The 15,900-nt window shown below is 40.6% G+C and overlaps 1 protein-coding gene across 1 annotated transcript in view; it reads left to right on the top strand.

The window, feature by feature from the left end:
* LOC108634306 (phosphate-regulating neutral endopeptidase-like) overlaps positions 1–15,900 on the top strand; it is a 58,438-nt gene that overhangs the window by 31,814 nt on the left and 10,724 nt on the right. The window contains exons 4-5 of the mRNA XM_018043703.1: positions 7,039–7,125; positions 8,175–8,401. Of these exons, the coding sequence (XP_017899192.1) occupies positions 7,039–7,125; positions 8,175–8,401 (314 nt within the window). The remainder of the gene's footprint in view (positions 1–7,038; positions 7,126–8,174; positions 8,402–15,900) is intronic.

Raw genomic sequence — 15,900 nt, 5'->3', positions numbered from 1 at the left:
GGATCAATGGGACAAACTAGAGAGCCCCGAAATAAACCTATGCATTTACACTCAGTCTTTGAGAAAGGAGGCAAGAATGTACAATGGATAGAAGATAGTCTCTTTTGCAAGTGGTGTTGGGAAAGCTGGACAGACACATGTATACGAATAAAGTAAGAACACAACCTCTCACCATACACAAAACAAATTCAAAATGGTTTAAAAACTGAAATATAAGACATGATACCATGGAACTCCTAGAAAAGAAAATAGGCCAATGATGCTCTGACATAAATCAGAGGTGGGGGAGGGATAAATTAGGAGGTTAGGATTAGCAGATACAAACTACTATGTATAAAATAGATTAACAACTAGGTGCAACTGTATAACACAAGGAAGTATATTCAATGTACTATAATAAAACATAATGAAAAATAATATGAAAGAGAATATATATATATCTGTATACCTGTATCACTTTGCTATAGACCATAAACTAACATAATATTGTAAATCAACTATACTCCAATAAAAACAAAAAGAAGCCCTTATGATACTGATGCATGCGCAAGTTTGGAAACCACTGGTTTGTACTAGGACATAATGTGAAGTTAAGCTTTAGGGACCAGCTAATTTTGTTTTAATCAAACCTCACCAGGCCTCCTACCTCTGACTAGGAGCCTCAGGAGTATGTGTCCCTGGTCTCGGTGGCTCAGTACAGACACACTCCACTGCTGCAAAAACCAGTCTCAGTATAACCTGGGAAGGCATTTCTTTCAGTTATTAATGTGATGAAGAGCTCTGTCAAGAAAGTTCATGAGGACTGCCTCTGGTTTAGCCGCCTGGGGGCCTTGTTCTTATATAGGAAAGAAACTTGCAGAATTTTGCTGGGCACCTGCTGCTCAAATGAGCAAAAGTCAAGGACCTGGGTCCAAATCCAAGCTCTAACTTTACTAGCTGAGTTTTTTTGGACAAGTTATTACAGTTTTCTTGCCTGTAGGCTAGGGTTAATGATACGTGCTGTTTAGGGTTGGTGGGGGATTAATTGAGGTCATAGACAATACACCTGGCACAGAGCAGGTGCTTAATGAATGAACGCTGTCACCAGGGTCCTTGAATGTCTCAGGACTGCTCAGGAAGGACCACTGTGGGGGGTATGTAACCATACGTGGCCTTTTCCTTGTAATGTTAAGATGATAGAAATAGGCAGGAAAAGTGTAATTAATATTTGTCCTATAGGAAAAAACTGAAGATGAATTTTAATGACTCTTTAAGTTCAGCACAGGTCTTACATTGAGTTATCTGCTAAGGTACAAATTATCTAAATAGGAAAGCTATTTTTATGAGTTAAAATATCATGCTGGCAGAGTCATTGTAATGCTATGCCATCAAGGAGTGATTTTAAAATTTAATTTAAATTATTTTGAAGTGTGACCCTGATAAGCGAAATCCTTAAAAATTCACTTACAAGTGAACATAATAAAAGAGTTACCTTCTGTTAGACTTTTGTAGTATCTGGCAGTTGTATAAAATTAATTTCATTCTGGGTCAAAGAGGTCCTTGATGCTAAAATGGGGATATTTTTATATTATTTGGTAACCCATGATTTAGATTGATGAGTTAGAGGTTTTTAATGCCCCTAAAATAATCTCTGTCCCTTTTTCTTAAGCTAGTGCCAACCAACAATTATCATTTATGAGACGATCATAAAAAATGAACAGAGGAAAGCCTTCTGACAGCTTCTCTCCCTATATTTGGGTGGGAGTTTTCCAGAAGAATGAGAAATATCAGCTCTTATTGTCTTTTCAGTATGTCAAACAGACTCAGTTAATCCCATGCTTGACCGGCTATGGGGCTGAGGAACTGCAAAGTCAAGTGTCACACAATTCGTGTGAAAACATGAGGGTTATGGGATCCACAGACCATGACTTAGTTAACTTGGATTTTATTTTTTTTAATGAGAATAACAACAGGCTTTGCAAGCTGATTTAGTCTCCACGTCTAACTGCATAAGAATTTAATACCCATGAAGTGTGAGTTAGAAAAATGAAATTTTTCAGTACGGTAAATAAACTGAGGAGCCTGGAAACCAAATTGAAGTCTGTAGCCTGGAAAATCAACAGAGACTAAAAATAGTAAGATTAGAGGTGACATTCAACCATGGACCAGCCAAAGGTGGTTTTTAAGTACCACCAAAGGAGAAACCAGACCATCATATGATAGGTTTAAAAAAATAGATGTGTCTAGAGAATATTCTGTTCATTATGTAGGTGTGGAAGGGCACATTTTCCCTTAAAATGTAGATCTAGTTTTCTAAAGCTTTGAGTTTTCATGTAGTTTTTCTCACTAGAACTAAGAGGACACTTCCCCTGATTTCTGAGGGAAATACTTATCTGTATGAAATTGAGAATGCAATTTGACAAGGTTTTAGAATGCAGTTGCTGCTTCTATTAAGCAAATCAGGCAAACAGCTTCAGCGAACTCTTAGCAAATAGCCAGAGAGTCCCCTTTAGAACTGGCACACAGAATGATTACAGGGTCTGAGAAAGAACACAGAGGAGCGCGTTTTGAAAGAATCTCTGTGCTCATTACTTCTCGGCCTTTTGGCTAAAATCAAGTGAAGAATCCCTGTGCTCTGAGAGCCATCTTCTTTAAGTGGCATCAGCTTAACACCAGAGTTCTTGGTAGGTATTTGCTCACAGGCCTAAAACTTTGTGCATGTGGAGTTTTTGAAAACAGTCTTATTTGGGAAAGTCTTAAATATTGCAGAAACTCCAAATGATTGGCCTGAGCTGAACGTGATTATCCTGAGCTCCCGACTTAGCAGGGGACTGCCAAGTCCTCAGGAGTATCACTGTTCCTTTGGAATGCTGTCTTATTCCAGAGCTCTCAGTAAATGCCCTGTCTGAGCAGAAGTAGACTGAATGAGTAGAATTGAGAGTCATATCTGCCTTCTGTGCTTAAAGGAGATGGGATGCTGTGTGTCCTCTTCCCCACTCTCTCATAGAAGAGAAGGAAAGTGGAAGTGCATGGTTAACCCACGACCATTGGTGAAAAAAAGACTTGGGTACCTTAAAAACTGGTATTTGCCCACCTGCCAATGCAAGGGACACAGGTTAGATCCCTGGTCAGGGAAGATTACACAGGCTGTGGTGGGGTAACCAAGCCTGTGTGCCACAGCTGCTGAAGCCTGCGTGCTCCAGAGCCCATGCTCCACAAGAAGAGAGTAGCCCCCGCTCACTGCAGCTAGAGAAAGCCCAGCACAGCCATAAATAAATACTTAAAAAAAAAAACAGTATTCACAAAAAACAGATGAAATCTTGGATCTCATTGTGTAATATAGGGACTGGAATGTGAGAAAAGGAGATTATGGATGTTAGTATAATCAGGACATTGCTGATTATAAAAAGAAATAATAAGAGAAGTCCAGTTTCTCACATTTCATTTGCACAAAAAACTCTCAGACTTTCCTTGAGAGGAATTCGACTTGGCAGACATTGAACACCAGCCATGCCAATTGCTAAGCTCCGGTGTTCAAAGATGAATGTGACCCAGGTTCCTGCCCCAGAGAGCACTTGATCTAGTGGAGAATAGATATTGTTAATGCCAGTTTTATGTTGTGATAATATTTGGGGCCCAATGATCAAAAATACCTTCTTTATGAAAATTATCTCATGATTCATCCCCTGTGAGGCCAAGCCTGTATTACAAAGGTATGGGCAAAACCAATTTCCATATGGACTGTAGATCTAAATGTGAACCAGTAAAGATTCTAGAGGAAATCATTGGACACTATCTTCATGACCTCAGGGTAGGCAGAGATTTCTTAAGACACAGAACATGCTTACCAAGGTGGAAAAAAATGATCACTAATCACATTGGACTGCATTAATATTTCCACTCGTTGCATGATACCATTAGGAAAATGAAGTCTATGGAATGGAAGAAGACTGCAGTACAAATACTCAACAAAGGACTTGTGTGTGTAGAATATATAAATAACTTCTATAAATCAATAAGGAACTGGTTTATAGATTACCAATAGAAGTGTGAGAAATAGAGTTGAGTAAGCACTTCATTAAAGAAGATACTGATTGTCTTCATTGGAGATAGTGACTGGAAGGGAGTACAAGGGGCTCCTGGGGTTCTGGTCAGAATGTTGGTTATGTGGGTGTTTACTCCATGAAGATCCTTCAAATTATGATTGGGGCACATTTCTGTAGGTATGTTATAATTTCACTGAAAAAGTTTACAGAAAGAAAAGGCCTTGCTGTTGAGGATGAGGAATGTAGGCAGCGTATTTTCAGACATCCTCTCTATTGCCTCTACTGTGGAAGCAGAGGAAACGCTTTGGTTGGTAGGGCAGATCTAGTTTGTACAAGAGTCGTATGCAAGGAGTGCCAGTGTCTTGGGTTAGCAGAAGGCCTTTGGCTACTGATATCCTGAGAAGGAAGGAGGAAAAAATATTTATGGAGGAAGCACTAGAAACGAGCTTGATTACTTTACAATTCTGTGTATAGCTAACTCAGCCTGGAAGCCTGTTAAAGCCACTGTTGATTGATCACTCACCATGTGCTGTGGCATTGAGAAGGGACTTTCTGTGCATTATAGTGTTTGATTGTCACCACAGCTCCAGGAGATAGGCACTATTATTTGTCCAGATTTACAGATGAAGAAACTGAGGCTTGGCGAGATTAAGTAACTTGCTCAAGTTTCAGCTGAAAGAAGCAGCAAGCTGCAACTGGAACCCATGTATTTGTGATTGAAAACCGACCCCCTTGACTGTGTCTGTTATTTTGCCTTTTGCGGGACAAAACCAATTTTATTTGACTGAGTGTAGTGAGAAGAAAAAAATATCCTGTATACATGCAGACATGTGTGTGCGTGCACGCACACATCAAATTTTAATCATCATAGGCACTTTGAAACTGATCTTCAAGTCTAGAGGTTGTTGCACTCGAGGTCACTATGAGCTGGAGGTTTCCCTTTCTATTGTACCATTGTTGGAAATAGCTAGATGGAGGTGACAGGAGGCTAAGAAATCCTCCAGGAAACAATGCAGACTGTGATAGGAATACCCGCATACGGGCGACCCGTGAGTCCTCAGTTCTTTAAGGACATTTTAATGCCCCGAATAATTGCCTTTGTTAGGCTTTGTTTTCTACTCATTAATGGCTCTCCAGGCTAGATTTTATACTTCTTACCACTAATTGAAATACAGAGTTACATAAAATGGGTGCTGCCAGCTGATTGTCCCAACGCTGTCTGCATATCAACATTCTCCTGCCTGCTTGGGTTTGAAGAGAAGGGGAGGAAAAGGGAATGGTAGGACAAGGAACCTGTGGCAGCCGAATTTGTTTCAAAGGCCAAATTATGGTACAGAAACTAGAATTTTGACACATAGGAATTATTGATATTTGTGCACGGTTAGTGGTTTGGCATTGCCCTACTTAACATATATGTGTTCTCTTTTCCCCTTCTTGTGATACACAGAGTGCCCTGGGTGCATAACTCAGGTTGTTATGGAATATTTTGAGTTCTTTTCTGTCATGGCTCTTTTTTGGTCCACAAGGTATTCATGTTTGCAGCCTGTGGAGTGTTTATAACATCAGGATGATATTACATCTCCAAATGAAATTTGGTTTATTTACTTTCAAATATGTCTCCCCAGCAATCCAGTGACTGCGGACGCAGTGTGGTGGAAAGGCACATGATCTGATTTGAATAGAAATATATGTAGGTATAGTTTTAGAGATTTTTGTTTATTAAAAAAAGAAATCCCCTTCCTTTATCCTTGGGGCTAGTTATCCCACTTTTATTGCTGTGATAATACACAAGAAAGAAACAAGTTGTGAATAATTGAAAATGCCCACGTTGAACTCAATTTATTTTATTTGAATATGTCTAGTTATCTGGACTTATTTGATGTATAGATGTTTACAGAAAACTAGACAGAAGCTCTAGGTTGCATTTTTTGAAATGTAGAACTTCTAGTTTAGAAGTAGATTTCTGCTGTAGGGAATATGTTATTATTTATTAATTTGATTAGCTCTGTACATTGTATCTTGAAGCTATTCAAAGTACTGTAGAAGCATCTGTTGTATCATTTGGAGGCTGCTAGGTTGTTTCAGAAATAAATGCCAAATGCTCTGACAACTGCAATTTGACATAGCTCAGTGTAGGCAATGCCATGGTGCTGTGTGGGAATTCTTTGTCTTGGCTTTTTGTTGGTAAACTGATATTCTTAAGTACATCCAAGGTTTTATTTTGTGGGCAGGGTAGTTTTTATTGAGTCTTTAGCTTTCCTATTTCCTTATTTAAAGAAATAGTGACAGCTGTCATTTTCTACCTTCAAACAATAGCATCAGTGAATTTATAAATAGAAAATCATTTTCCAGGTGGGCTTGCGTCCATGCTGGCAACCGTTTTGTATACATGGCCTCATTTTAAATGGCCAGTACTTTGAATGTGTAAATGGACAAGTTTTCAGGCAATTTCGGTAGGGGCAGTTTCCATTCTTGCTTCTCCATTTCCTGTCTAAACAACATCTACCAGGGCCACAGCATGTATAGGCAACATTGAATAAAACTTCTAATGAGAAATTTCTTCCAGGTCACCTCCCCGAGAGGCTGGACTGTGAAGAAATCTTAAGAAACTGACCCTGATGAAATTGCCTCTGTTGAGAATATTACTTGGTGCAGAAACAGGGAATAGAATTCAGTTATTTTTGGTTCTTGAAAAAATGAATTCTGTGTGTGTGTGTATGTGTGTGTGTGTGTGTGTATGTATAGGTGGCAGAAAACATTAACCCCTGTAGAAGGTCAAGTCTTGGTTGGAAGTAGGAAAACTCTGGAGAAGAGAATGTTAAATATTTTTTATTTGAATCTCCAGCAACTTGGAATCATTTCTGCTGTCTGCATATCTTTTATAGATTTATCTTTTCTAGGGTTGTCTGTCTTTACATTTAATTTTCTGGAGGCTGGCTCTGATTATCAAATGACCTCCAACTCAGCATCACCTGTGGGTGGATACTAATGAATCCTTTTTTAACCTTCCTAGCACTTTTGGAGAAATCAATCAGTAGAAGACGGGACACTGAAGCCATACAGAAAGCCAAAATCCTTTATTCATCTTGCATGAATGAGAGTGAGTAATAAAGAAAATAAAATAACTTACCACCCTTATTTTCCAGAGCTCTATTAATGTTTAAAGATATTGTTTAAGGAAAAAGAGAACTACTAAGAATTCTATGAAGAATGTTGCTTAAAGAAAGGAGCTATTTTCCAAGGCTGGGTTTTGACTACCCCTGTCTTAATGGTCTGTTGCTAGCTTGATGGATCAACTAGGAAAATTTTATTCCTATGGATGGCTTAGACTCTTTGGGTATCAGTTAGTCTATGAGACATGGGTACGGTCAGAAGGGCAAACCATACTGCATGTGGTACAGAAAGCCGAATCTGGAGGCTAGATTTGGTTTGAGAAGGAGCCTGTGAGGGAGGGCACTTGGGAGTGTTACTGTGTTCTTTAGAACCTCCTGGGGCCTAGAGAAATCCAGATTTCCAGGCAGGCCAGGCCCCTTCTGCTTCTCCATCTGCTTGACAGGCATGTTTTCTGGGGACCTTAGGCCTGTCTGAGCATCTTGTGTCTGACTGGAATGAAAAGAGACACTGGGCATTCTACCTGGTCCTCCTTCTCAATGCTATTGCAGAAAGAGGTTAGTGCCTCTGGGAAATGTATTAACTTGTTTAGGATTTGGGATGTTGTTTGGTGACCTGGAAGAGGGCAGTAAAAGATAATGAAAGTGTGTGGAGCAATAATTCATTTTTACTGGGGAGTGATTAGTTGTATTGAGCAGTTTCCTTTAGTTAGGGTTGTCCCTTAGTCTTGCGGAGTGTTCTCCGCTTGACATTGCTTACTGGCTTCGGTCGATACAGTAAGCACACCTTCTGTTGTTGGGAATATCGGGCAGGTTCCCCGTTAGCTCTCCTGGCAAGAGCAGCAGGCCTAGACAGTCACATTGAAGTGGGGGTCATAGGTAGTTCTATCTCTGTGGTCATGGACAACCCACTGTACCTCTCCCTAAAAAATTAGGTTGGGGCCCTACTGGAATTTTCTCTTCAGAAGATATACGTACTTCCTAGTTTGGTGATTCAGTTTGCAAATCTAACTCTCCCTTCCTACTTACTCCCTTTCAGAAGCCATCGAAAAAGCAGATGCCAAGCCACTATTACATATCCTGCGGCACTCACCTTTCCGCTGGCCTGTGCTCGAATCCAATATCGGTCCTGAAGGGGTTTGGTCAGAGAGAAAATTCAGCCTTCTGCAGACCCTTGCAACATTTCGTGGCCAATATAGCAATTCTGTGTTCATCCGTTTATATGTGTCCTCTGATGACAAGATGTCCAATGAACACATCTTGAAGGTACAGTGAGGACTCATTCATCATGCTTGTTCAGTCCAAGGTTAGCCTTTTGGGTTGCCTTCCCAGGGAAAAAGACTGATACCACCTTAGTGAAAAGATAAAGTTGAAAATTCTGCTAAATCTTAAGATCTAGACTATTCTTTGCCAGATTTGCAGATTGTAAATCATGAACAAACTGGTTATGTCAGCCTTTCAAGAAGCCAGTGAGTAGGTTTCAAGTGATCTGTGATCTGGCCGTTAAATATCTACCCTGAGCATGTGTGGGACCCCTTAATTCTGGTGGGGAGAGATGGGCTGAGACTTTCTGAACTCTGCTCTTCCCTTCCCCTCATTCCTCTGACAAAGGAGTGAACACATGCTCTGGTTCCTTGTTTTCCTTTCACTAAGATCTTGTGTACATGCCCCAAATTTCATTGTCAAGTTCAGTCTTTCTTTTGTCCTTCCTTTCAGAGGATAAGGCAAAACTTGTTCTAAGTGCTTGGTTGCATTTTCTGTTGGGAGAGTAAGCATCTCTTCCATAACGGAATGGGCCACAAGGACATACCCTGAGGTGTGGAGTATGACACTGGACAGTCATACTGGAAAGTCAGGAAATCGTCAGAAAACTGCCAACAGCAGAAGGTTCATCAGTCAGAGAACTTGGCAAGAATGCAAACAGCACTTCTTAAATTGTTTTGTCTTTTGATTCCTTTTTTTTTTTTTTTTTTGCTTCTACAGTTCTTTTAGTAATGAAAATTTTGTTGAACCACCAGTTTTCTCCCCCTATTCTGTTCTTTGTTAAATCAGAAAATATTAATGATATAGTGATATTTTATTGGAGTAGAGTTGTTTTACACCACTGTGTCAGTTTCTGCTGTACAGCAAAGTGAGTCAGTTGTATGTGTGCATATACCCCCTGTTTTCTAGATTTCCTTCATTTAGATCAGCACAGAGCACTGAGTGGAGTTCTCTGTGCTATACAGTAGGTTCTCTTTTGTTTGTGCGTGCTCAGTTGTGTCCGACTCTTTGTAGCCCCATAGACTGTAATCCAGGCTCCTCTGTCCATGGGAATTCTCCAGGCAAGAACACTGGAGTAGGTTGCCATTTCCTTCTCCAAGGTTCTCATCGGTTACCTATTTTTTTTACATGATAGTGGATGTATGTCAATCCCAATCTCCCAGTTCACCCCACCCTCCCTCCTTTCCCTATGATGTTTGTTCTCTACCTCTGTGTGTCTATTTCTGCTTTACAAATCAGATTATACCATTTTTCTAGATTTCATGTATGTGCGTTAATATATGACGTTTGTTTTTCTGACTTCACCCTGTATAACAGTCTCTAGGTCCATTCTCGTCTCTGCAAATGGCACAATTTCTTTCCTTTTTATGGCTGAGTAATATCCCATTGATATATGTACCATAGCTTCGTGATCCATTCCTCTGTTGATGGATATTTAGGTTGCTTCCATGTCCTGGCTGTTGTAAATAGTGCTGAAGTGAACACTGTGGTGTGTGTATCTTTTTGAATTATGTTTTTTTTCTGGGTGTATGCCCAGGAGTAGGATTGTTGGGTCATATGATAGTTCAATTTGGTATATTGATATCTAAATCATATAAATATAAAAACTTTAGGATATATTATTCTCTCCTGATATGTTAACTTTAAAAAATCTATATTGTGGAGTTTGTTTTTTCAGTAATACCAAGGGACTGGCAAATTTTTTTCTGTAAAGGATCAGATAGGAAATATTTTAGGCTGTGTGGGCTATAATGATCTCTGTTTCAACTGTTCATCTCTGCTGTTATATGTGGTAAAGCAGCTATAGACAGTATGTACATAAATGAGGATGGATGTATGGTGGGCTGGCCTGCAGACTGTAGTTTGTCCATCTCTAATTTAGACAATGGCCACCTCAATAAAAAATCTTTAGTCATTGAAAGAATTCCCATCTCTTCAAGAGGAAATTGTTAGCTACAGAGACAGCTGCATTTTTGTGTTGGGTGATGGAACAACAGCATGGCGCTGAGAATATTCTAATGCTGTCAGCATAAGACATGCTCTTCAGTGCTCTATGATGATGGTGATGGCCCAATTGACCGCTGTTCCATGTTGACAGGTTACTCACTTAAAACAAACAAACCAACAAACCATATTTTAAGACTGTCATTCTTGGTAACTTCCCTGGCAGTCCAGTGGTTAAGACTCCCTGCTCCCAGTGTAGGGAGTTTACCTGTTTACCTGGCTAGGAAACTAGGATCTCACATTCCATGTGGCCTAAAAAAACCAGACTTTTGTTCTTAACTTCAGAACTATTGTGATATCCTGTATTGTGCAAATACAGTAAGTGGTGTTTTTTAAAAAGTATATTTTACTTTTTTAATTAGAGGATAATTACTTTACAATATCATGATGGTTTTTGTCATATATCAACATGAATCAATATTAGGTATACATATGTCCCCTCCCTCCTGAACCTCCCTCCCACCTTCCACCCATCCCACCCCTCTAGGTTGTCACAAAGCCTTGGCTTTGGGTTCCCTGTGTTATACATGAACTCCCACTGGCTATCTATTTTACATACGGTGATATACATGTTTCAATGCTATTCTCTCATATCATCCCACCCTCTCCTTCCCCCACTATGTCCAAAATGTCTGTATCTCCAAAGCAGCAAGGGAAAAGCAACAAATAACACACAACAGGATCCCCATAAGGCTAACAGCTGATCTTTCAAGAGAAATCTGCAGGCCAGAAGGGAATGGCAGGATATACTTATAGTAATGAGAGGGAAAAACCTACGTACAACCAAGATTACTCTATCCAGCAAGGATATCATTCAGATTTGAAGGAGAAATCAAAAGCTTCATAGACAAACAAAAGCTAAGAGAATTAAGCACTTCCAAACCAGTTCTTCAACAAATGCTAAAGGAACTTCTCTAGACAGGAAACACAGAAAAGGCCTAGAAAAGCAAACCCCAAACAATAAAGTAAACAGGATCATACTTATCAATAATTACCCTAAGTGGTGTTTTGAAGTAAGTTAATTTTCAGTTTTGCTGATTGTCCTCTAAAAAAGTTAACAGTTGGTCTTTGATTCAGGTTCCAAATAAGAATCACATGCACATTTAATTGCTATATTTATTTTAATCTACAGCATACTAAATTTGACTGATTTCAGGGTAACCTCATACCTAATAAGAGAAAATTCTTGTTTATAGGAGAATCACAGTTTTAAACGGCAGGAGAAATAATAGAACTTTAAGATTCACTTCAGTTCAGTCGCTCAGTCGTGTCCGACTCTTCACGACCCCATGAACCGCAGCTCGCCAGGCCTCCCTGTCCACTACCAGCTCCCGGAGTTCACTCAAACTCATGTCCATTGAGTCAGTGATGCCCTTCAACCATCTTATCCTCTGTGGTCCCTTTCTCCTCCTGCCTTCAATCTTTCCCAGCATCAGGGTCTTTTCAAATGAGTCAGTTCTCGCATCAGTTGACCAAAGAATTGGAGTTTCAGCTTCAGCATCAGTCCTTCCAATGAATATTCAGGACTGATCTCCTTTAGGATGGACTGGTTGGATCTCCTTGCTGTCCAAGGGACTCTCAAGAGTCTTCTCCAACACCACAGTTCAAAAGCATCAATTCTTCAGCGCTGAGCTTTCTTTATAGTCCAACTCTCACATCCATACATCACTACTGGAAAAACCATAGCCTTGACTAGACGGACCTTAGATGGCAAAGTAACATCTCTGCTTTTAAATATGCTGTCTAGGTTGGTCATAACTTTTCTTCCAAGGAGCAAATGCCTTTTAATTTCATGGCTGCAGTCACCATCTGCAGTCATTTTGGAGCCCCCCAAAATAAACTTTGTCACTGTTTCCATTGCTTCCCCATCTGTTTGCCATGAAGTGGTGGGACCAAATGCCATGATCTTAGTTTTCTGATTGTTGAGTTTTAAGCCAACTTTTTCACTCTCCTCTTTCACTTGCATCAAGAGGCTCTTTAGTTTTTCTTCACTTTCTGCCATAAGGGTGGTGGTATCAGCATATCTGAGGTTATTGCTATTTCTCCCAGCAATCTTGATTCCAGCTTGTGCTTCATCCAGCCCAGTGTTTCTCATGATGTACTCTGCATATAAATTAAACAAGCAGGGTGACAATATACAGCCTTGCCATACTCCTTTCCCAATTTGGAACCAGTCTGTTGTTCCATGTCCAGTTCTAACTGTTGCTTCCTGACCTGCATACAGATTTCTCAGCTTTAAAAGGCAGGAGAAATAATAGAACTTAAAGATTACCATTTTTAAAAATCCCTAATGGGCCTTAGAAAGCATCACTATGAACAAAGCTAGTGGAGGTGATGGAATTCCAGTTGAGCTATTTCAAATCCTGAAAGATTATGCTGTGAAAGTGCTGCACTCAATATGCCAACAAATTTGGAAAACTCAGCAGTGGCCACAGGACTGGAAAAGGTCAGTTTTCATTCCAGGCCCAAAGAAAGGCAATGCCAAAGAATGCTCAAACTACCGCACAATTGCACTCATCTCACATGCTAGTAAAGTAATGCTCAAAATTCTCCAAGCCAGGCTTCAGCAATACGTGAACCATGAACTTCTAGATGTTCAAGTTGGTTTTAGAAAAGGCAGAGGAACCAGAGATCAAATTGCCAACATCCGCTGGATCATGGAAAAAGCAAGAGAGTCCCAGAAAAACATCTACTTCTGCTTTATTGACTATGCCAAAGTCTTTGATTGTGTGGATCACAATAAACTGTGGAAAATTCTGAGAGAGATGGGAATACCAGACCACCTGACCTGCCTCTTGAGAAATCTGTATGCAGGTCAGGAAGCAACAGTTAGAACTGGACATGGAACAACAGAGTGGTTCCAAATAGGAAAAGGAGTACATCAAGGCTGTATGTTGTCACCTTGCTTATTTAACTTCTATGCAGAGTACATCATGAGAAATGCTGGGCTGGAAGAAGCACAAGCTGGAATCAAGATTGCTGGGAGAAATATCAATCACCTCAGATATGCAGATGACACCACCCTTATGCCAGAAAGTGAAGAGGAGCTAAAAAGCCTCTTGATGAATGTGAAGGAGGAGAGTGAAAAAGTTGGCTTAAAGCTCAACATTCAGAAAATGAAGATCATGGCATCCGGTCCCATCACTTCATGGGAAATAGATGGGGAAACAGTGGAAACAGTGTCAGACTTTATTTTTGGGGGCTCCAAAATGACTGCAGATGGTGACTGCAGCCATGAAATTAAAAGACGCTTACTCCTTGGAAGAAAAGTTATGACCAACCTAGACAGCATATTCAAAAGCAGAGACATTACTTTGCCAACTAAGGTCCGCCTAGTCAAGGCTATGGTTTTTCCAGTAGTCATGTATGGATGTGAGAGTTGGACTGTGAAGAAGGCTGAGCACGGAAGAATTGATGCTTTTGAACTGTGGTGTTGGAGAAGACTCTTGAGAGTCCCTTGGACTGCAAGGAGGTCCAACCAGTCCATTCTGGAGGAGATCAGCCCTGGGATTTCTTTGGAAGGAATGATCTAAAGCTGAAGCTCCAGTACTTTGGCCACCTCATGCAAAGAGTTGACTCATTGGAAAAGACTCTGATGCTGGGAGGGATTGGGGGCAGGAGGAGAAGGGGACAACAGAGGATGAAATGGCTGGATGGCATCACTGACTCGATGGACGTGAGTCTGAGTGAACTCCGGGAGCTGGTAGTGGACAGGGAGGCCTGGCGAGCTGCAGTTCATGGGGTCGCAAAGAGGCGGACACGACTGAGCGACTGAACTGAACTGAATGAATAAAAGGATCAAAGCAACTGTCGTCAATGGCTGCTAAAACTATTAGATAAATGGTTGATGGGAAAATTCAGGAGAGGGCAGGCTGATATCAGATGAACCCAGATATCAGTGGTAGGCCATTGCTAAAAGTGGGACAACCAGATTTTGTGTGCCTCCTGATACTATGCAGTGGGAAGCATAAGCTACCACCAATGATGCCAAAAGAACAGAAAAAAAAAAAAAAAAAAAGAACTTGGGTCTAATCAAGCCTGTAGTTTGAATATCAGCTTATGGGAAACATGAGTAATAGAGGATCACAGTAATCAATTTTTAACAGCTTGCCTTGCACGCTTATTATTCAGTTAAACTGATCCTAGGGACACTGAACTGTCAATAATAGAGCACTTTTCAAATGTAAGGAGGTACTCACGTGCTTACTGCTGCTCTCCTTTGCCAAGGTGGCAGCCTCTTCCAAGCTGATGTATTTGAGCATGACCTGGCATTTGAGTGCAGTGTGTGTTTGCTTTAGGTATATCCCTGTTCATACCATTTTGTATGAGGGGCTATTCACACACCTGAATTAACAGGTTAGAGCTACAGCTGCTAGAAATTCAAGCATATATCTAGGTATTGGTAGGAACAGCTTTCTTCTGAGATCTGCATAAAGCCCAATGAACCTGATAACAAAAACTAGCATATCGATGGCTGCCAATGTTGTAAAATTTGTGAGTGTTGCTTTTGTTAGAAGTAGTTAAAACTCTAAAAAAAAAATCTAATTGAATATTTGGAGCCCATGAAGCACCTTTTAAGTTTTGTGGAACATAATTTGAAAACCACTACCGTAGTAGGAAGAAGAGTAGGCTTTGGTTTTTAAAGAGATTGAGACTTGGCTTTGTGATCTACTCACTGAATGTCTTTGTGCAGGCTGTTTCACCTCTCTCAGTCTCATTTTCCCCAGGTGTAATGAAAGGTTGATTTGAATTTGCTTTTCGCTGTTGTTATGAGATTTCAATGGGATGACCTTGCTGACAATTCACAGGATAGATACTGGTGCACAGTAGCACATGGCAAAAGGTACCTTTCTCTTACATCATGATCAGGTGGCTTGTCAGAACCATTTAGGGAACGTTTCTCTTCAATTTTTGTGCCAAACATACATCTCAGATCTCAAAATCAGATGCACAAGAAACAGGCATTTTTCTTTAGTCAGTCTCATCTCTGTCGCTGAACTCCCACCGCACCTTCTAGTTGGAAAGTGAGCCAGTCTAGACCCTTCCTCACTTGGCAGCTACTTCATTTCTCAGCCTTCTAAGGCAGTGATCCCCAACCCTTTTGGCACCAGGGACCAGTTTCTTGGAAGACCGTTTTTCCATGGACTGGGAGTGAGGGATGATTCAAGTCCATTACATTTATTGTCACTTTATTTCTATTATGATTATATTTGCTCCACCTCAGATATCAGTCATTAGATCCTGGCAGTTGGAGACCCCTGTCCTAGGACACTGGAGACCCTGTGATCATCAGTTATCTATTTCTGAAAGGAAACCTGCCATCCCAGCCCCTGTGGCCCCTTCAGCTGTGCCTCTCTGCTGCTGGGGCCCTGGGCCCCCAACTCCCTCTCAAATCCTGCCATTTTCTAGGGACATTGACTGGTCCCTCTGCTCACAAGAAACTCTGACTTCTTTTACTGCCTCAAAGGTCTTCTTTCTGCTCTGGGAGAACTCTCTCT

This window comes from Capra hircus (assembly GCF_001704415.2).
Source record: "Capra hircus breed San Clemente chromosome X unlocalized genomic scaffold, ASM170441v1, whole genome shotgun sequence".
NCBI lineage: Eukaryota > Metazoa > Chordata > Mammalia > Artiodactyla > Bovidae > Capra > Capra hircus.
This window is presented reverse-complemented; position numbering and strand designations above follow the sequence as displayed.